At 32.8% G+C, this 22,857-nt stretch overlaps 1 protein-coding gene across 9 annotated transcripts in view; it reads left to right on the top strand.

Moving 5' to 3' along the window:
- CALCRL (calcitonin receptor like receptor) overlaps positions 1-17,985 on the top strand; it is a 109,292-nt gene extending 91,307 nt beyond the window's left edge. For 8 of the 9 annotated variants that reach the window (XM_012519019.4, XM_012519020.4, XM_058300522.2 and 5 more), the window contains 5 exons: positions 687-747; positions 830-896; positions 8,026-8,244; positions 8,443-8,484; positions 14,921-17,985. In XM_012519019.4, the coding sequence (XP_012374473.1) occupies positions 687-747; positions 830-896; positions 8,026-8,244; positions 8,443-8,484; positions 14,921-15,133 (602 nt within the window). In that variant the 3' untranslated portion in view covers positions 15,134-17,985. Of the gene's footprint in view, positions 1-686; positions 748-829; positions 897-8,025; positions 8,245-8,442; positions 8,485-9,201; positions 9,472-14,920 lie in introns of those variants that run through there. The other variant, XM_004477044.5, reaches the window with a different exon arrangement.
- The last annotated feature ends 4,872 nt before the right edge of the window (positions 17,986-22,857 follow it).

Here is a 22,857-nt window from a genome sequence, read left to right on the forward strand (position 1 = left end):
AAAGTAAAGATACACTTCTTGCATTATTACAAAAGAAAAAGAAAAAAACTGGAATAATGTAAAATATACAGAAACAATAAAAAACATAACTATAGATAGATATAGAGAGGTATACTCACGTACACATGCATGGTCCTTAGCAAACTATGGTTACCTTTAAAGAGCACTTTTTCATTTCCTTTTTAAAAGATTACATTTAGGATGTGCAAAACCTGCAAATTTCTGGTGCAAAAGTCATCTCTTTCTCATTCGTTTCTTCTTCAGATAATGACATGCTATTAACCTGGTCCCTCACAGTGGAAATTCTGTCAGTCTCTACTCTTTCCCACATGTTCACCTATCAAATGTAGACTAATATTGGTATAATGAACTCACAGAACATGGACAGAGGTCGAACTCCCCCTAAGCCTCAGGGCTTCATATTTATAGGCTTACAGCACATTTATGGATTTAGGCTCAGGACTCAGACCCCCTAATTCAAAATGACTTAGATTAGAAGAAAATGTACACGTACAAACACAAAAAATTCATATTTACTACTTAACTAGTGTATTTACATAATACATGTATGTTGACCAGTTATTTTGCTCCTAGAGTATCTCTGATTTTCATGTTTCATGAGATATTTTTGACTGCCATCTATAGGGAAATTTAGTTGTTGTTCTCTTTTTCATTGATATTTACAGGATTCCCACTGATTCCTGCTTTTATACATGCTGTTGCCAGAAGCTTATATTACAATGACAAGTAGGTTCATTTCTCTTTATGATTTCTATTAGAACAATGTAAAATGAAAATCTTCAACATAATTTCCCTGTTTTTCACCTAGCTGCTGGATCAGTTCTGATACTCATCTCCTCTACATTATCCACGGCCCAATTTGTGCTGCTTTATTGGTATGTAATAGCAATTCTCAGTTTTTCAATCGTGCTGTATCTCAATGATACTTCCTGAATCATCTGTCCTAAAGGACCCAGGGGGCATCACAGTAGGATACTGATTGAGTGCTCCTGGTGTTTACTTGAAGAGGGTTTAATAAAGCGTTATGCTGGAGGGTGGGCAGGGAGGATGAGGGACAGAGAGCCCTGCAGTGATCAGCAAGGGTGGAAAGTGTTAGCAAAGCAGGACCTGAAACCCGGCAAAACCTGCTGTTGAAACTGAGGAAGCGCTGGGAAGGGTTGACCAAGAGGAGCTGTGTGTGCCCTTGGGTAGAGGAAACCCACCATGCTGCCAAAACCACAGCCTAACAGGAAAAGTGAAGGGGGAAGTAAATACTCGAGCTTCTCCCTCCTCCCAGGCTCTGATCCATTGGTTCCTCCCATGGGCCAAATGCAGCAAATGCCAGAGAGCCAAAACGGCTTGGGGATGATGCAGTCAGTAAGATCAACCTTCTGGGGCACAGAGGAGAAGATATGGCAGAGGATGCATCTAGGAGTGGGGGTGGCAATAGAAAAATCAATACACTTAACTTAGTTATCAGAGTAGTGTTACAACAAAGAACTGGCTTGAATTTAGAAAAAGAGAGTATTGTTTCAACTGTTATTTTATCATTATGTTAATCATCATTTAATATACGTGTACCAATTGAACAATTTTAAGTATAGTTGCAGGGAAACAAGTCACATTTCATGCTTTTATTTCATTGTTTGAATGGGTTCATAAATTAATCCAAACTCACACACTTTCTCTAAGAGTGATACTTTAATTACAAGTGGTATGAAATTACATAAAAAAGATAAAGGGTAGTATGTTTCTCAGCTAAAATTCAAAGCTTCCAGATTTAAGACTCTGATTTTATATAAAGATTCTTTTACTATCTGGCTAGCTGCAATTTAGTATGTATTTATATTAGAACAATGTTCAAACTGTTCTCAAAATTGATAAACTTATTTAGAGTGTAAACTCTGGAGGTAGACTGTCTGGGTTTGAATGCTACCTTCACCTGTTTCTTGCTGCATGAATTTAGGCAATTTACTTAACCACTCAATTCCCTCGTTTGTAAAACGGAGAATGCAATAAAAGCAACTTGTACAGTTTTCTGTATGGATTAAATTAGTTAATCCATGAAGAGTGCTTAGATTGGCATGTAAGTGTTTAGCAAGTGTCAAATGCCTGGTTTGTGCCTGGCCACACAAGACAGCTAGCTCAAAGATGAACACATGGAATTTATTGTGCCCTTTATGGAAATGTTTACCATACCTAATTGTAGATACCAGTAACAAGTTCTAAGGCAGAAGCTCTTCCTTTCTTGGCTCCCTCCACGTGCTAGGAAGCCTCTGTGACCCAATGTGTTTAAGCTGGACTTTAAGACTGCTGGACTTGGTATTCTTTGTATTCCAAGAACCAGCTGTGAATCCTGGCTCTCTCAAGGTCCTTGTATATTTCAGGGTCAACTTTGTTTTGTTTTCCTTTTAACCTTTCTGTAACTTTGTTTTCTCATGTGTAATTAGGAGATAATAAGAGAATAAATACCTCAGGGATTTTTGTAAAGATTAAAGGAGATATTTATTGTTAAGTGATTACCAGTGCCTAGAATATAAACAACTCTCAAAAAATGTTTTTAAAAGTTCCTTTACTTGCTATTTACTGTGTGATACCATGATTCCCAACTGCGGAGATCTCAAAAGAAATTGAAATGCATTGTTTGGATCACAGGGGAGCTTCCAGAGCAAATACAAGGCATGATTTTATTACAAGAAGTCTGACTGTGCAGACACAAGTTCCTAAATGAGAGGTTCAGGAAGTCAGTAAAAGCACCAAGCAAGTGAAAAATACATCAGCAACTATCACATTCCCTAAAAGAGCCTATCCACATAAGCTCTGGGAGAGAATAGTAGATGGTACAGCTAGGGTAAAATATCATACAGCAAAATAACCAATCTAGCTACTCTGTAAGAAAGGAAGTGAAAACCCGCAAGTACATAAAAGCTTTTCCACCTTTGGTCTGTTAAAGATTAGGAGCCTATTTTTCTACTGGTAAAATTGTTCTGTCATTGGTAAAGGCAGAAGTTTGAGCTCCAAGGCCCCTTACTGGCCCAAGGCAATTCCAGTCTTGGAAGGGACCCTAGCAATTGTCTATGTGGTCATATGTTTTTGTACAATTTTTATAAATAAGATATTTCAACGGCAGTTTCTTCCCACTTGGACTTCCCTTCCACTTTGTCAGTTTCTCCATGAATTGGGCGAGTACAGCATTTTTCAGATCCTCCTAAGAGGAAGTTGGGAGGGGATACATTTAATCTTGGTTTAGTGAACTGAGCGATTTTTAGATTACCTCTGTGCATAGGTCGGAGACTGCCAGCCATTCTAGAACAGGAATGGCTCCCAGTAACCCTCCCACCACTACTGTGCTGATTCGCTCTGCTTCCTGTTGTGATCCAGGGGTGGTTGAAAGTGTCCTTTTGTACCTGTGCCTCACCTGATCTTTGTGGGTGTTGAAGCAAAATCAGGTTTGAAATCATTGGGGCCAAGAACTAGTCTGTGAAAAATTCTTTGAAATATTACAGCTCATATAAGAAAGAAACTTATAAAGATTTTCCTGAATTAGACAGTAGTCCTAAATATTTGCAATAACAACTTGTGAAGGGAAATAAACTTTTCTAAATCATCAAAAATAATTTTAAACACCTCTTCTGTAGGAAAACTAAATTTTCTATTTGTTCCATAAAAACACTTCAGAATGTTTGTTCTAGGAAGAGTCAGTCAAAGAATATGCAGCATAATACAAAACAAAACAAAAAACTAGTGCCAAGCAGTTCGTTAAGATTGTTAATTTTTTCTGAATTTCATGGTGTGTTTGTTATTTATCAACCTTTCAAATTTTTAATCTGTTGTGATTTCTTTTCTCATTCTACAAAAGGACTCACTTTTGTTCCAAATATATAAACTTCCTAAATCCATCCCTGGTATTTGATATGAATATTGTTTTCTTGATGGCGGAGGCTGTATAGAAACATCATAATGCATGTAAGGGCTTTGGAGAATTGACATCTGGGTTTAATCTGAGCTTTGTACTTCTTAGGTATGTTATTTTAAATTAGTGTCCCCAAGCTAGGGTCTCTTTGCACGTAAAATGATAATAACTTATTGGGTGGTTAGAAAGAAGAGTGGGAGGAGCAGTGGCAGGAGAAAAAGGAAGAGAAGGTTCAATATTTTCCAAAAATGTGCCTTTCCTAGACAAAATACTAATTCCCTTGGGAATATTAAATCTCATCCAAACACCCTCCTGCCTCAGATTTTTGCATTTACTCCTCCCCTCTGCCTTGGTCAGGAACACTACTTCTTACCTCTTAAGTGTCCCTGCTCATTATAACAAAGAGACCTTTTCTGACCAAAATTTCTATTTTTATCTCCATTCCTGGAATTCCTCAACTTTCTTCCTTTGCTTAATTTTTCTCTGTATCATTTTCCACCAGCTTCCATATTGTATATCCTGTTGGCTTCATGAGGGCAGAAGCCTTGTCTGATGTGTTCACCTCTATATCCCGATATCTAGAACAGTGCCTGGAGCAGGGCCAACAAAGTTTAAATAATTCAAATAATTGGTTGATACAGATATTTTAAAAAATAATATGAAGGTGTGCCGGTTTTATATGGAAAGTGATTAGTGTAAGAGAGCGATTTCATGAGTGTTAAATGTACTATTCTGATAGTATATTAACATCTACTAATTTAAAATAATGTCATTTACAATGACTTCTTTTTCACCTTTAATTTGGGTCAGAACATAACCTGAATACATTTATAGTATTGATATTAACATACTTTTTAAGGGGTAAAAATGCTTCTAATTAACTAAATATACATTTAAAATTGATTTGAAAAATATAGTTTTCCAATTGTCTTTATTTCATTTATTAAAATGATTATCAGTGCTTTTTTTTCTTTTAAAAGTATTCTATAAATTTTTTTTAAACTAGAGCAGTTTTAAATTGTCTTTAACATTTGGAAAGAAATCTTATACCTGCAAAATGCTTTAAGATTAAAAACACAGCAATTTTACTATGACTATTTTGACAACTAAAAATTGCAATATTTAAAATTCAGAAATATATGTTAGAGTAATATCAGTCATGATTATTTTTAAAATTATACTGATACTTATATTTACTCAATTTTAAATTATCTGTTCTTTCAGATCACTGCCTGCCAGTGATCATTTTTCGGATCCAGCATTAGTTTTTACTTTGCCCCGCAAACTAATCTAAAGGAACAGATCAAACAAAACAAGTGGTCATGTAATTGACTAAAGTCAATATATCACCCTTTCTGAAAATTATAACTCAATAGAGTTGTAGGAGCAATGCAGCAATGACAGTTTATTGGAATGGATTAGAGGAAAATGGCTACATTTCCCTCATATATGTTGCAGCTACGTGGTTGTATGATTCTGGAAAATGCTCTACATTTAAAGCACAGTGGAACCAATGTTGCATATATATCCTTCAGACATGAATTCAAACAGAATTCATTCATTAAAAAAAAAAAAAAGAAGTGCCAATAATGCATAATTTCCAGACAGAAAAAATTAAATAAAATATAAATAAACCTTAAAACATCTGAAATGCATTTTCTTGTGGTGACTATCAATATGTATTTGACTCATATTTTTGCATCCACAATCAGAATTTCAAATTGTGGAAGGACTTTGTAAACAGCTGGGCCCCAATCCTTTTAAATGTTTGTGTGTTCATGCTTACAGTTGTAGGTTTTTCTGGTTTTATTTGTAAAGTAGATGAGGAAACACTGTTTATTTCCTCTTTATATTTAAAAGAACTCATTTAAAATTTGCTTTTGTGTTGATGGCCTTTGGTGAATATAATTACTTTTTAAAATTCTGGCCTATTTTAGTTATTGATTAATATTAGACATCAGATCTAGCTTTCCAAAATATTGCTCATTTTAAAGTTATTTTAAAACAATTCGTAACATACAATGATATTTCAATTTTAAAAGTCATTCTGTATGTGCCTAGTTGCTACATTTTAAATGGATAGCTTACACCTGATATTTTCTATTTCATAGCATAAGGAAAATCAAAATAAGGATTATTTAATTTTCTATTTGTCATTTCTCCTTAACTGTAAATATTCAACTAGTTTTGCTGTAAAATGGATGAGGTTAGATACATAGCTCATTTGAAATTTAAAATGCCTTTCCCATTTTTGTTTAAAAAAAAAGAAATATTTACAGAAAATAAAGCAGGATGACAATATCCTAAGTCTCAAAACAATGTTATGTGGAGAATCACATGGAAAAGAGTGTCCAATTTACTCTAGCACAACTATTTATAGAATAGCTAACATAAGGATTAATCCCATTGTCAATTCTGGTTTATAGTTTCACATTTCAAATTGGCTTACCATGTTAGAGAAGAATTTTGCTTTGAGAAGTTTTCATATAATGGGGATCTAAACCATAACATTTCTACTGGTATTTTCCTAATTTATGATTTTTATATATTAGGACTCTATGATATCCTACATTATAAATTTATAAGAAGATGAAAGAACACTGTTATCTCTTCTCCTGTGGGTTGGTAGTAATTTCTATTTAGTCAAAACTATTAAAAGAGCAATGGAAACTTAGGAAGGGAGTACATTACATTTAAATAGGAGGAATAACAACTGACATGTTGATTTCACATGTTTCATTTTTTTATTACATCCGTTGAAATGGCTGGTTGTGCTTTTGTCTTTAGCAAAGACATTCCTGGGTCTGTAAACATGTTACTTTTCATAGCTGTGTTTCCATTAGGATTACAGTGAGGTGTATGTTTTAGAAGCATATGTTCCATTGAACTAAGAATAGCAATGAAATATTTTTATACTCTAGATATTTCCTAAAGCTTGCCTTAAATTAGCAAATCCCTGTTATTAGTTTATTGTTGTCTGTATTAAGTGAGATTTTTCCAATTAAATATGTTGATGTAAAATATATATTAGTATGTAGTTTGAAAAATTTAGATAATGAAACAGAGCAGGTGCTCCAAGTTAAAAGCAAAAAAGGAGAATTAGCCCTTAACAACTCTCCTGTAGTTAATGTTTATAATCCTAAAGAAGATATAAGGAATGGGTATAAAGAAAAAAAGATAGAAATAAAAGATACTGACTTGGGTGAAGATAAGAAAAAGGAGATGATAACAGTGTGCGAATATGAGAGGAGAGAACTTGGTGGAAAGAAAGAGAAATAAGAGAAAAATGAATATGGAGAAACAGGAAAATGAACGTGTCAGCAGAAATCTGTCTTCTGAGTCACTTAGTTATCCAAACTATATTATTGAAATTTTATGTCTTCCTTTCAAAGGGAATACTCTCTCTTTGGATAAGTTATTATAACTAAGTAAATTTGTAACTAGAGAAAGTAATTTACAGACGCATGCCCAAAAGATTTTAGCTATAGGATGATCTATGTTGAATAACAACTGATTCAATTGTGTGACTCAGTCTCTATAAAGGATAAAAAGAATTATAGTACTATCTTGGAGTATTGTTATGAGGATTATTGTTACAAAAAGAAACCAAAAACTGAGCAAAATGGTTATGGTGTTATAATATATACTTGGAAAATACCTACCTAATGAAGACACTGATACAGGGGGAATGCTTTTTTTTTTTTTTTTTTTTAGCATTTGTTGTAATTATTCATTTACTTTGAACTGAAAATGCTCAAAAGCTTTGGTTTTGGTACAATGACAATATCCAAAAAATTATATAAGAAAATTATCTGACAAAGACTCTCAAATAAAATATTTTAAAAGAATAATTTTGAACTGAATGTGTCCCACCATAATTTGTTTTTTCTAAGACGTAACTCCATTAAAATTACATAGTGACGAGAGAAGAAATGAATAAAGCATGATTTCAGGAGTACAAATTAGTGTCTTAGACAAATATACCCTTTAAGGAAGCCTATTCTCCTACACTAAAAATATTCTAAGGTCTATGACATTTGAGGACCTTTGATAGTATTTCTTAATATTACATATGAAATGATTTGTCATATGAATTTTTATTTTCCTTTTAGGTGAATCTCTTTTTCCTATTAAATATTGTACGTGTTCTCATCACCAAGTTAAAAGTTACCCACCAAGCGGAATCCAATCTCTACATGAAAGCTGTGAGAGCTACACTAATCCTGGTGCCGCTGCTCGGCATTGAATTTGTGCTGATTCCATGGCGACCCGAAGGAAGAATTGCTGAAGAGGTATACGACTACATCATGCATATCCTTATGCACTATCAGGTATGGCTTTCTTGACATCTGGGAGGCAGCTAGGAAAATTTGATTACATATAGCTTTGGCTTTATTTTTGACTTATTTTTACAAAGCAGCAAGTTGGTATATATATGCATATATATATACACACACACACATACAAATGATAAACACATATGATATCTTTTCCATTTGGAATGAGATAATTCTATTTATATTTTACAGGGTCTTTTGGTATCTACAATTTTCTGCTTCTTTAATGGAGAGGTATGGTAATTGACTATTTCTTTTATCATTTTATATTTACATTATGTTTCCTTAAAAAAGGGGGGAAGGGGGATTATAGGACAGAATTGTAAAGTCTCCAGTAGCAATGATTTAAAACTGTATCCATCAGGAAAAGAATCATAAAATTTATTTTCACAGGTGCAACACTTTCCCAAAAGCTAAGGTCAGATTAGATTTCAAGATGGGGAAAATTTAGCCTCACTTTAAAACATATCATCACTGACTGTTATTCATCTAGCCTTTTTACCTCCTTTTCATCTAACACTATTATATGTGAACTTTATTCTAGATATCATGCTAGGCAATCCTTAACCTCACAGAAGAAACATTCTATTAGAAAATAGAATTGGCTCATTTTCCCCCTTTACCCTTTTACTGCCTGTTCCACTATGTAGGAGGTGGCTTTGGAAGCAGTTTTTATGAAAGGATTTTAAAATTTAATTTCTCAGATATACAGGGATGAGATGTAGTGTGTTAGGCAACTTAAGAGAATAGAATACTTTAATTCATAACCTGGAAGTGTGCTTGTGGCTATTTCTAGATTTATATCAAAGTATGTCTTAACAGGGAAGATTTAAACATTTTGAAACCAGTGCCATCTTTCTTATACGTATAATGTTATAGCTTAGTGGTGTGAGCTATATTGATTTAGTTCTTTATATATTTTTAATTTAATTGACACATTTTAACCTGTAGGAGGAGTCTAGCAAAATTCAACAAAGTTTAGAAATCCAGATAACAACTCAGTGAGTCACAAACACTTGGCAACTGTGAAGTTTTTCACTGAGCTTCAGATGGGAAACATATGGAACCAGACTGCATAACTTTAGGAAAACCATTCCTAAAAACAAATTAACATTGGAAATAATGTAAATGTTATGAAAAATTATACAGTATTGTTTCTCCTGCTTAAGTAATACTGTAGCTTCCACCAGCATAAAATAAAATTTAATATTTGATTTTTAATGTGATTTTGAAATTTGTGGATTTATTTTACATATTTATGTATTATAATGGGGTGAAAACATTCTAATTTTATCTAGAAATAGAGAAATTCCTTTCAAAATACACCAATAATTTATTTGTTTTGAGACTTCAAAAGGCATAAATCAACAAAGAGTGTTTTGAAAAGGAAATGTGTAACCAGGATGATTGATACATATCTACGTTTCTTCTTCAGGAAAATTCTGAGTTTAAAAATTGAGTTTATAAAATGCATCACTAACAAAATGCATGGCCTGATTTTGAAATAATTATTTGGACCATCTTATGACAATAGATACAATTTTTCTTTGTTTGGAGATATTTAATAAAGGGGAGAAATACACATTTCTCTTAATATCATAGCCAGCAAATTTTCTATTACTTATAGGCCACTCTGCTATGTGCAGAGACTTTTGAGTGTAGAGTATGTGCCCTGAAAGTACTTATGATCCAGGTGAGAAAGATCAAAGAATGCCTAAAAGAAGACAAACAACTAGAGAGCATAGTTCAAGTCCCATATAAACATGGCAGATGGCAGCTCTCAGCATTCAATTCCTGAACTGACTCATGATGACCTAGGTTAGGGTTAGGGTCAGGTTTGGGTTAGGTTTAGGGTTGAGGTTAGGGTTAGGACTGGGACCAGGCTTACAGATAGTGTTAGGGTTCGGTTTAGGGCCAGGGTTATGGTTAAAGTTAGGATAAATTTAGTGTTTGCATTAGGATTAGGGTTAGGGTTAGAGTTAGGTTAGGGTAAGAGTAAGGATATGGGTATGGGTAAGGGTTAAGGCTTGCATTATTAGGGTTAGGGTCAGGATTAGGGTTATGGTTAGGATTTAGGGAATGGTTTCAGATCATGTTTTACTGTCTTCTATGCACTACACCTAAGTTAGTAAGAATGTTGACAAGCAAGTTACTACTACAAGTAGCAGCCTAGAAATTTGTGAATTTGATAGGTTGCTTAGTTTTTGAAACTGTGAGATAGCTGTTTCAGTAACTTCTATGCACTTACCTTGATTTAGTAACACTGTTATAACTCAAGTTTCACTAGAGCACTGGAAATCTAATAAGCTGCTTACTTTGGAAACTAAGTAAAATATGTATTTCAATGACTTCTATAAACATATCTTATTTTGTTTTCACTGTTAAAAGACAAGTTTCACATAGAATATTTTGAATCAGATATGTTGCTTAGTTTAGAAACTGAGTAAATCCAGTTTTCATTGATGCCTATTCACTTACCTGGACTTTCTAAAACTGAGCAACATACCAGCTTTGCAGCTGGCTAGGAAAACTTGTATTTCAACAGGGTTATTAAGTCAAGATAAGGGCATAGAAGTCAATGAATCATGTATATCACTTAGTTTCCAAAACTAAGCAATATACCAGTTTCACAGCTTTCTAGGTGAAATGTATAAAGTATTGTCTAATTTAATAGGCTAAATTTTATACCATTTATGGTTTCTATGATGGTTCTGCTATACAGAGGAAAGGAGTGACTTTTTCTGAAGTTAATGAGATGTACAGACAAAAAATGCGATTAAGAAGAATAATAAATTGTTTCTTTTGATAATGACATTCAAATAGTATTTATCATGTACCTCTATAAATTTATTGTTTAAATTGAATTAGACAATCTGGTATGCTGTCCATATTAAATATAGATGAGTGATATGGAAAACATGCCAAAGGGCACGCATGATCTGTAAAATGCAGACACAGACTTGATTATTATAAAGGATAATTTTTAAATGTATAAATTGCAATCATTCATAAGTTACTTTATGATAGGAAGAAGTGTAGAATAAAGACACTGACATGGTGATGCATTTAAACCCCAAAGTTGCCACTTTATTCCTGGCCCTGTTATCTTGAGCAATCCTCTGAACTTTCCAGAGTCTTGCTATCTACTTTTATTAAAGGAAATAAAAGCACCTCCCTTACATAAGTCTCAAGAGGATTAATGCAAGCCAGGGATTTAAAGGTTTTAACACCATGCTTAACCCTCAGTAGCTACTCAGTATATTATAGATTCCTTACTAGATTTGTCAAATCACTCATTTTCAAAATTGCATGTATAAATGGGAATATTAATCATATTGGAATCAAAATCTCAAATTGGCTCTTTTCTTTAGACAGAGTATTTAGGAAATATCTAAACCAATGCCTTGCAAATTTGTTATACTCTGTGTAAGCAAAAGAGACACAGAACCTTGATCTTTTGCCATTTCTTAAAATTGAGAAAATTTTGGCATTGGAAAATTATAATAATATGAAATCTTTGAGCCAGGTTATTGCCAAATCCTTCCATTCTTCACAACATCTCTAATATCTGTCCCCTTCTCTTAATCTCTAGAGATACAATCCCTGTTTGTGTATGAGTCATTTGTCATCTTAAGAAATATTATAATCCCTCCCCTTCTGTCTCTTAGTTTTTCCCACTCTCATAACTTGAACTCACAGTTGGCAAATTTCATTTTGCTTTGTTCCAACTATGTCATGCACTTCTTAAAATCATTTGCTCAGACTTAGTTTCCTTCTTGCTTTCTATATTAGGCCAAATAGCTTGCCTTTTGCTTAATATCTCTATTTTTTTATTCTCACCTTGTATTTATTTTATTTTTTCAGCTCAGATCTTCCTATTTACATTTCTAACTAGTCAAATAACTGTGACTTGACGTACTCAGGCTACTTTAGTCGCATCCCTAGTCCACTCAGACAAAATGCAGTTAACATAGCCTGGGGACTCTAGTCATCAGGAAGGGCCCTCCCTAGTCACATGAGTAAATTTAACAACATCTGAAAGTAGAGGTTTTTATTAAGTCAACAAAAATATTTTTTTGAGAACAACTGAACCCACATAATGAAAATTAGGTAGAAGTTTATTCTAAACTCTATAATACTATTTTAATTTTTAAAGTTGTTTTGGGTCAAGGATTACAGCATGGGTTGCTTATCAGGTGCTTTATAAAAAGAGCATATAAAAGAGTACATAAAAAGGCAAAAGAAGGGCATATGAAAAAGGGCATATAAAGCTGTAAGGCTATATTTTAAACAGTTGACTTTAATGACGTCAGCCTATCTTCTCTTCCGTGGTAGTTTTCCTTTTTACCCTTCCCCATACATTTTTTTCTCATTAAAAGTTTATTAAGAGTGGACATTTTAATGTTTTGTTGAACAGGTGCAATTTTATATTAGAGGAAGCAGATTAAAAAGACATAACATCCTCATCAAGAATAAGATTAACAGAAATCTACAAGGCCTGTGGGTCTTTAATTAGATTTATTTTTAACTTTAGTAAATAAGTACCCTCATTTCAGGAAATTGGCTTTCCATGGGTTTTTCTGATGATTTACTTGCAAAGAAAAAATAGAATGACGACTTTACTCAAAGTAGATATTTCAGGAACAAATACTAAAACATTTAAAAAGCCATTGTGGCAATTAGAATTGCACTTAAACTTTCCTTTTTAAAACTGTATTACATTTACAGTAAAGACTTTCTTCCTGCCACTTGTTCCCAACATTTTTGTAAAACCTTTTGCACGGAGTTACATTTAACTATCTTTCATCTAGCAATTACATAGTTTATATATTCAATGAATCTAGCATTTAGTAACAAAGTGAGGAGATATTAACTAAACATAAAAAATTGGGATAAAAAACAATTCCTATAAGAAATACCTAGATAATGGATGAAAAATCATCTTGTTTTAAATATTTGAATATTTATTTAAAACTCAAACTCCAAAGACAGTCCGTTTGTCATTTTCTTATATTCTTGGAGATATTATACATATATATATATTATTTAAAATTGGCTATTTTATTTGGGGCATTTAGAAATACATTACTAAACCAGAGGAAACAAAGTATAATTTTTTGCAAGATAAACACATTTATTGTTTGATAAATGTTTTCATTTTTGATAGAAATTTACATGAATATAAATTATTTCCTTTAGATATTATTCTCCTGTATGAAGTAGTAAGGTTGGAAATTCTCAAATCATTGAATTTCATAATAACATACTTGAAACAAATCTATTACATTTTTAATAATATGTTTTTGATTCAATTAAAAAAAAGCTAACTGGAAATTCTAATACCTCATTTTAAGTTCTATGGCACTCCATTGGCCATATTTGTTCCTTCCTCTTTTTTTTTTTTACATGTTAAAACATGAAATGAGACAGTAAAACTTCTGTTCATTTTAAATGACAGAGGATAGGAAAGTAACAGGACTTTGAAGTATCCTACACAGCTGAAGACATTTCAAGAACACCTATGTGCTACAGAATGTTTGTAATTTGGAGAACAGAAAGTCTAGAAATTCTACATAATTAGGAGAAAGTTAAGCAGTGGTTTCATGAATGTGTTCATAGTACATGAGTGACTGGAAAATAGCTTTTAAAGCTAAGGTTCCCTTTTTGGAAGCAGTGTAAGGATCAAAGAGCAACAGAAAGCTTGGCAAAGATGATTCAAACAACACATGCTTTAGAGAGGCATAGATCACAGACTGCGATATAGCTAATATATTCTTAACATAGAAGCAGACTTTCCCTTGTCAGTCATTAGACATGGAATTGTCCAAGTGGAGATGTATTTGAAGATTCTCATTTGTTCTTCATTGACTGAATACAAAGAAAATCTCCTTAGTGTCCTATGTTCAATTAAAACCAAAGTTGCTATATATGACCTACCTAGCCCTGAACTCTAGTCCCAGTGATTTAGGAAAAAGAAATGGGGAGAGGTTGTGATGTGAAATTGGGCAGAGTCATTAACCTCAAATGTATCAGGGCAAAAGGGGATCAAATAACATAAAGTAGAAAATGATATTCTTAAATTTTTTCACAATACTCATCTGATTTGTAATTGTATATTCAATACCTTTACTCCTTATAGACAGTAAGCTTCATGAGGACAACCCTGCTCTTTTTTCATTATGTAGCATAGTAACTGACACAATGTAATCACTCAATAAAGGGCTGCTGCTGCTCCTGCTGATTTACATTCCGTCTCCTTAATTTCTTTTTCGTTTTATCCCTTTTCCATCTTCTTGTATACTCTCACAAATTATCTTCTCATCCTATTAATAAATATATTGCTATAAAAGTAGATGTTGCACATGCAATCTTGTAAGGAGGGGTATGGACTATTTAACAACAGTGAATACATATGCCTCATTAAAGCTTTGAAGATAAGGCATGGAAAGTGAAGTGTTAATGTAATCTGAAAATACAGTGTTTCCTGCAATGCATTTCCTAATATTAAGATGGTTTACATAATATAATTTTAAAATTAAATAATAAAATTAAGAAATGCTATTCTTAATTTATAACATCAATCTTTTCATAGTTATTATACTACTAAATACAATGTCTTCATTTCAAATAAGGACTACTCTTGTTCTTTCTGCTTCTTTATGATTAATAGGTTCAAGCAATTTTGAGAAGAAACTGGAATCAATATAAAATTCAATTTGGAAATAGCTTTTCCCCTTCAGATGCTCTCCGTAGCGCATCTTACACAGTATCAACAATCAGTGATCACGGTTCCAGTCATGACTACCCTAGTGAACACTTAAATGGAAAAAGCATCCATGATATTGAAAATGTTGTGTTAAATTCAGAAAATTTATATGTATGATAATACAGGGATCACTGCTTAACTGTTTTGTACCACTCCTGAATTTCTTGAATGCCACAAAGGAAATCCTCACATGACTTCAGTAGTGTGCTGATAAATATTTCACAGTGAGCTCTGGGGAATGGGGGTGGGGGTGTGTGGCAGCTAATTCCTAGCATTTTCCAATTTTTGTTGTGTAGTTACTCCTGGTATAGCTGATTTTAAGCTACCAACTTGATCTTACTGAACAGGGAATTGGGAAGAGATGAGCACAATCAACTCTTGCAAACTGGTATGGGCTGGGTCCAGCACACCACTACAAGAATTAACAAATAAATAAGGCCATAAAATTTTATATACATATAGGACATGATTCTACTCTTATTGCCTAAAGAGACCTAAGGCCTGTAGACATGGAAGGAAAATTAGGTTGGCTTTTTATTTTATTTTTTAAATTTTTACCCCGTATTTCTTGGTGCAGTTGACATTTTTGCTCAGAATGAGGAATAACCATTTTTGTAAATTACCCTCTCAGATGGACCAGATAAAGGATTAATTATTCTTATGCTAGCCTGTGCTCTTCTCCCCAAGAAAATCAGCTGCGAAGAAGTACTATGGGCTTCTCATTTGCTGATAGGTCACAGTTAAACCTTGTGTTATATCTTTTTTTGAGGCTTGGTGAGCAGGATGTAATAAGATGCAATCATACTTCTGCATCATTAGGGTCACATCTTGGTTGATACTACAAAACACCTTGGGGTTTCTTTACCATCTGCCTTACTACACAGGTGGGAAGGTGTCAGTTTCCTTGTATCAGTAAATAGAAACTTTTTCCCTTCCATTGCTACTGTGTGGACAAATTAACAGTCATTTTATATGAAGGAAATTAATGAAGGATTTCTTATTTTCTTTGGAACGTGTAAAATTTTGTGAAAATGAGCTTGTAATTATTCTGTTTTATAGTCTTGTATCAATTCATTCAACCTAATTTTTAAAAAACAAATATATAATGCAACAATGCATGCATGTTAATGCCTGATACAGTGTCTGGGCTGATTTTATAAGAAAATAGAGTCTGGAATTCTATATTTGTTAAATATTTTAAAGACAACCAGATACCAGGATCAAAAGTTTGAGAAATAAGAGAACAGAAACATCTACATGAGATATAAAATATTTATTGAAAATCCTCAAGACCATTACTTTACTGAATATATTAGTTTTTGCAACTCATACTTTAATAATATATATGCTAGAATATTTCTTCTTTTGACGATGAACTTGTATTCTAATCCAGAAAAGTTAAATATCTCCTGCTGTAATAAATGCCAATTTACTACTCATAATATTTTACCCCATTAAAAATATTATTTTACTTTTAATATATGAAGAAATATGGTTTTGGAAATGTTCATTTATTTTTAAAAACCTAGTAAACACAATATATATAATTTTACATGTTTGGATTTCCTGGGGGGAAAAAAGGGAATATTTTAGTATAATTAATTTATATGCTAATACAAATCAGTGAAAGACTTGAATGTATTATTGAGAAAGAACTGTTGTCAGAACATTTATGGAATAATTAAATTAAGCTGGAAGAAGGCCTTGCTAATGAACTAAAGTGAAATTCAGTTTCCTTAAGATTAATTTTCCCTCAAATCTTTAAAGAACCAAATTGCTCATCATTAGTAAAAGTCAATTTTGAGAGAAGTCTGTATATGTATTTTTGAAGGGTGCCAATATGTTTGAAATGGATTAAATTAATGAATTAGTCATCATAGGTTGTTTCTAAAGCCTTTAATAGATTGTGTGTTCAGAAGTTATTTGTAATTATCCAGGAAAATTTTCTAAATTAGTCAGAATTAACATATTTTTAAATGACATGGCCAATTTATAATACAATTTTCCTATTCAAATTTAAATTTCAAATTTATAGATTTCCTAGTAGTTGTCATAAAAAGGAACGGGGCTGTTCTGGACTTACTATTGTCTAAATTATACAAAAATCCTTATAAATAAACTTGCTTTTAGCTATTTATTATTCAAAAATGCATATTCAAATCTTCAGCTAACAGTTTTCACATATTTCAGCATTATTCCAACAAAACTGCCAAGTCACAACCATGTATGCAGTAGAAAATTTTGAATTATCAGAGAGCATTATATTAAAATGATACTGTAATTTTCAAGTTTTTTTTTAATGTGCATTTTTTAAAGTTTAAATCAGATTTCCTTTATGGTCAGAGTTCATTTGTTTTAGAGTTTTCAGGTGTAGGCAGTCCATGATTACTGTGTTAGTACTGTACTCATACTTTTTTAGAAGTAATATTTTTAAATGTTAGATTTCCCTAGAGCTGAATTGCTAACTAAGATCTTTGTATCTTACTCATGAAGAAAAACTAATATTTGGTACTTTTTAAAAAGCAAAATGTCTTTGGTATCTGCCTAAAAACTAATTTGGTAATTTCTTACTTTTAATATATAGATCTTCTATTTTTATGCAATTACTTGTGAAAACCACATTTAATATCTAAAAATATGTCAGTTAAAAACTTTTTTTTCTAAAGTTGTCTTCCAGTGCTTTTATTCATAAGATATCCATATGGAATTTAGTGTCTGTTCAAATGTAATCCAATGTACATAGAACTGATGGGAACAGCAGTGCTGTATTTATCGCTTATAAAAAAATTTTAAATGTGAATTTATTTTAATTTTCTTTTGGTTTTAATCTGCTAATAGAAACCACTATTTCTTTAATCTGTAAGACATACTCAATATATTCTGATCAATTAAAACTCATGTTATACCTACATAAACTATATCTTTCTTTTTTGACTGTATGCAAATATTAAAGTTAAAATTGAATTTCAGCCATGTATATTAGAATGTTGAATAATCTAATTTATAAACAATGTTTTATAGCAATGAGTGGAACACTTCTTAAAATCTGTGAATATATCTTTTTTACCCTCTTAAGAGTATTCAATAACCCAGTAAATCAATTCAATAAATTAATTAAGAAAAAGCTATCAATTTGTTTTCCAAGATGGAAAAATTCAAAGAAACCACCATATATGCAAACTCCTTTCACCAAAAGAAAGGAAAGGATGACCAGAATATGAAAATGTACAGGAATTCCTCTCCTTTTTTCATTATGGATCACACTGTGTAGTTTTGTACAGAATGGCAGAAAGATAAAGAAGAAAAAGTATTGAAGATAATTTTTAAAAAGACGGCAATATTATGGATCTCATTAAAATATAAAATGAGCATGCCAAAAATTTTAACTCATTAATTAATGAAGGAACCAGTAAGATGTTACAATGGGCGCAAACAGAGAAATCAAAGTATCACTCATATATAAGAATATAAGAAATGCTGAAATGAATTTACAAATAGATACAAAAAGCTCTATCCTTAGGGCAATTATCAGATGCATTTTACTAAACATAAGTAATTTTCATCAAGTACATTATTGTCAGTTTTTGCAACTAACATAGTTAAGTCGCTCAATAGAAGCAGCACTAAAAAGGACACTCTAACATCTCTAACATATATTTATATACAATAATTTATATAGAGAGAGGACAGTAATATACTTTACATATTTAAAAATATATGTGTACATATATAATACTCTAATATATATAGTGTTTTATTTCATTTCAAAGGCTTTTGGAATTTTTCCTTACTGTCTCCCCTCTTTATGATCATAATAATCTCAAAGAACAAATATTCTTGATCAAAAGTATGTCTGGTTTTGCTACATTTGACCAGATATTTACTTCGGTGCATGAAGAGCATTAATTTATGATACAGACCTCCTGAAGCTTGTTTTGAAAATCTGGAGTATTGAATGATCACTAAGGCTACAAACCTCACTTCTGCCTGGATATTGTAATAAAGAATCCTGGGATTGGGCTTTTATTATCTTCTATTATTTGCTATCATGAGGCTAGGAACATGCCAAAGACAGTCTGTCTACTGGATTTATCTACCTAACTATAATTTCGGCAGAATTCATTTTTTGTCAAGGTCTCCAAAATTTGATGTGATCCCTGACATCAGGAATTCATCTTCCTTATCTATAATGTGGAACCTGTAAGCCATGCACCAGGCCAGTTTTCCTGGGAGGGCTTTGTAGACATTGGCCTAATAGGAACAGCCAAACTTTGTCCCCCACAATGACAATCATTTGATGGCCACCAATCTCAAACCTCTCAGGAAATTCTTCCATGCACAGTCCATTTGTCCAGTTATATATTGGTAGGAGGGAGGATACATTCTTACCTAATCCACACAAACCTCTGTATTACCAGAAAAAGTAAGAAGACAAGTTTTTTCCTAAATTCCTGTGAATCACTGAAAACCTAATACTATTTTAGGTTTCAAAGATTTTAAAATTTTATTCTAGTTTAAAAGGCAATGGTTATAAAATTGTTGTGGGTTGGAAATCCTAAAATGAAACAGAAAAGGGTTACTTAATTTCTGGCAGATAGAATTTTTTTTTGGTTAATTGACAGTATTCCACAAAATCAGCACAATAAAATTTCCCTCATCAGTTCTTTCCGTCCTATGAAATTAATTCTTGTTCTGCTGTATCTCAGATTAGCAATCTCATGAAACTATCTCCTGTGCAAACAGAAACATGTTCTCAAAACTCTGGTTCATTCCACTGGCAAAGTCTGAACATTTAAATATGTATCCAAACATCTATTATTTGAAATGCCAATAGTTTGAAGTACCTAGTACATTTCTTTTCCAATAGTTAGTGAGATTGTCCTTCCGTATTGAAGACACAAACTCTGGTCTATAACTTAAGAAGAATGTTGAGGCAAGTACCAGAGTAAAACAAAACACACAAAGAAAATATGGCATATGATAGAGACTTAAATGGCTGTGGTTAACTTATTAGTGCTAATTTTCAAAAACTGAAATTGTGATGAGGGTTTATAATAAGAATAATGCAACTGACAAGGAAACTTGGTTGCTTTTGTGGCATCCAAAAAGAATAATAAAGCAATTCCAAAAAAATTAGACAAATGTAATACATCTAAAATACAAATAAATGCATACAAAAATCCTGAGACATTTTTTATATCAAGAATATCAAGCAAAGACTCAGTAAGTATGGCATAAGGACCTGTATTTTTATAAAACTTCATGGGTAAGTCTAATGTGCATCCTCAGTAGAGAATCAGGCTAGAAAATGCTAGATTCACAAATTAAAGAAGTAATGCTATGGTCAGTCAACATTTTAAATAATTACGGAAATGACTGACAGCACTTTACTGTTGTTGTCTAATGTCATTAGTCAAAGCCCTACCACGAAACTTGTATAGAAACTAGGCAGATTTTTGATCAGTGTTTATTCCAAATTAAAACATATTATGGAAAGTGAAGGCATTAGCAAACTCCAGGGACTTTCCATAAAATATACAATTTCTGAAATTTACTTTCTAATATTTTATCTATAGAAATTTAACTGAGGAAGAATAGGAGTCTCTTCTGATTTGACAACTGTTTGGCATATACCTCTTATCATAGTATCATTGCAAATAAACCCTCAGTTTAAGAAAAGCAAAAGAGTAAATCTTTGAGCTATTCAGGGCCTCATGGGAAATTTCAGTGGTAGTTTTAGGTATAAACTATGTCATGAAAATTATTTTCCTATATTTAGAATCTGATTTTTAGAAAGGCAAAAATCAAGAAAAAGTACCTGGATTAAAGTACTTGCTTACCTATTTAATCAAAGTGACAACATACATTTAAAAATAAAAATATATGGCAACACATTGCAAAGAACTTTAAGTACAGAATGTTCTCAGTTTTTTGTTTAGAGTTTTCTGTTGGTTTCTTGTTTTGTTTCACTTTTTTGTTGAAAGACATAAGCAAAGTCAACACAAAGCACAGAAAATTGATTGGGCAAGACATTAAATCTTTGCTATTGAGGCAAGTGACACAGAAAATAATGAATATATTGTAGTAAAGATATCAATTAGTAAACTGAGGAACCTAGCCTGGGCCCAATCAAGACTGAACAAACCCTACTAAAATTTTAACATATTCATAGCTTCTTTTCAAGCTCAGGTATTATAGGCCAAGGGAAATAAAACTCACTTTACAAATTTGTCCTTCATTACGTTTTTTTATGTCTGAATAAACTAACACTTTAAAATGGATCTCAGGGGGTTTGTGAGGTGAAAAAAAATTATATTAATGCTATGCTAGTTAGGTTAACATGTAATTAGTTCCTTATTACAATCTTCAAATTGATAAAAAAATATATATTTTTAAAAATTCTCACCTTCAATTTCAAATGCAGTAAGTACCAATAAATATAACCTACAAAGAAAAGCTGTTTTGCATCCTCAGTACATCCTAAAATTGGAAATGGGTCCAGAGATCAAACCAACCAACCAATCAAAAATCTTAGAACCAGGTCTCCTAGAACAAAACTACTTTGTCCTGGAAAAACAAAAGCACACACACAATTGTATTTCTCTCTCACTATTATTCCTAAGTACAGTCCCAACCATTCTTCTTAATTATAACTTTTAACTAGAGTAACTAACTTCAATTTTTTAAAAAATCTGGTGGATGGGTAATTGAGAGTTGTTTGTATATCAAAACATTTTAGACAATAAGCAAAGCTCATGAACACAAGTTTAAAAAGTTTCTATAACCATACATGTCTCTCTTTAACTTTTATGAAATGGCAAAAATGAACATTACCCAAAGATAGAGTGTTTAAGTGGCATATAATATAAAAAGGAAAGAAATATGAAGTTAAAATTATACTTAATGTGTTGGTTTGAGTCTTTTGTGGACCTCAGAAAATTACATTCTTAAATTGAGCCTATTGTGAACCTTTGGTTAGATTAGTTGAGGCTGAAGGAGCCAGCAGGTAACTGAGCCTGGGACTCCTAGGCAGAGGGATCCTGAACTAACCAATAGGAAGAGGGATCCTGAGTTAACCAATAGGGTAAGAGAGTTTTCAATCAATAGAATCCATTGCCTTAATTAATAGCCAATCAGGACCTCTCACAGCCAATCAGTACCTGTCATAGTCAGCCAATCAGAATCTTCCAGTTAGGATACCCTGTTTATATAATATGCTAATCTGGTTTTCAAACCCTAACCAATGCCCTTGCTCAGAATCAGTGCTTGCTCAATCAGAACATTGCAACTGGGGCTCCACCCCCAGGGGTGGTGACACAGCTGGACTATATCAAGAGTGGCTCCAAAGCCCAGAGCACACATTCCATCTTTGCCCTGGCCAGGGGAACATTGAGCCGTGAACACTGAGCCATGCGGAACACCAAGTTGCAAGCCAAACAGAGCCAAACCGCCAAGAAGGGCTGAGCATGCCAGTCCAAGCTACGACTACAAATGCCAAAGTGCAAGACACAAAACTGACCTGAGCATAACAAGCCAAGCTGCAACAATAAACACTGAGCAGCAAATTGAGCTGCAGTGCTGAGCTGTGCCCTTCTACCACTACCTCGGCCAGGCTTGTGCCTGTGCCCAGGTTGAGCAATAACATTGAAGGGACTTCCACTAGTGACTTAGGCCAAGCCTGTGCCTCAGCCAGGCTTGTGCCTCGACTAGGCTTATGCAGCAACACCAGGGGGTGTTTCTATAATCGCCCTGACCGGGTTCAAGTTTAATATTGAGCTATGGTTAAATAAAATTTGATTGTATTAAGGTCGCTTTTCTTCATTCTGAAGTCCATCCAAACC

This window comes from Dasypus novemcinctus, chromosome 7 (genome assembly GCF_030445035.2).
Source record: "Dasypus novemcinctus isolate mDasNov1 chromosome 7, mDasNov1.1.hap2, whole genome shotgun sequence".
NCBI lineage: Eukaryota > Metazoa > Chordata > Mammalia > Cingulata > Dasypodidae > Dasypus > Dasypus novemcinctus.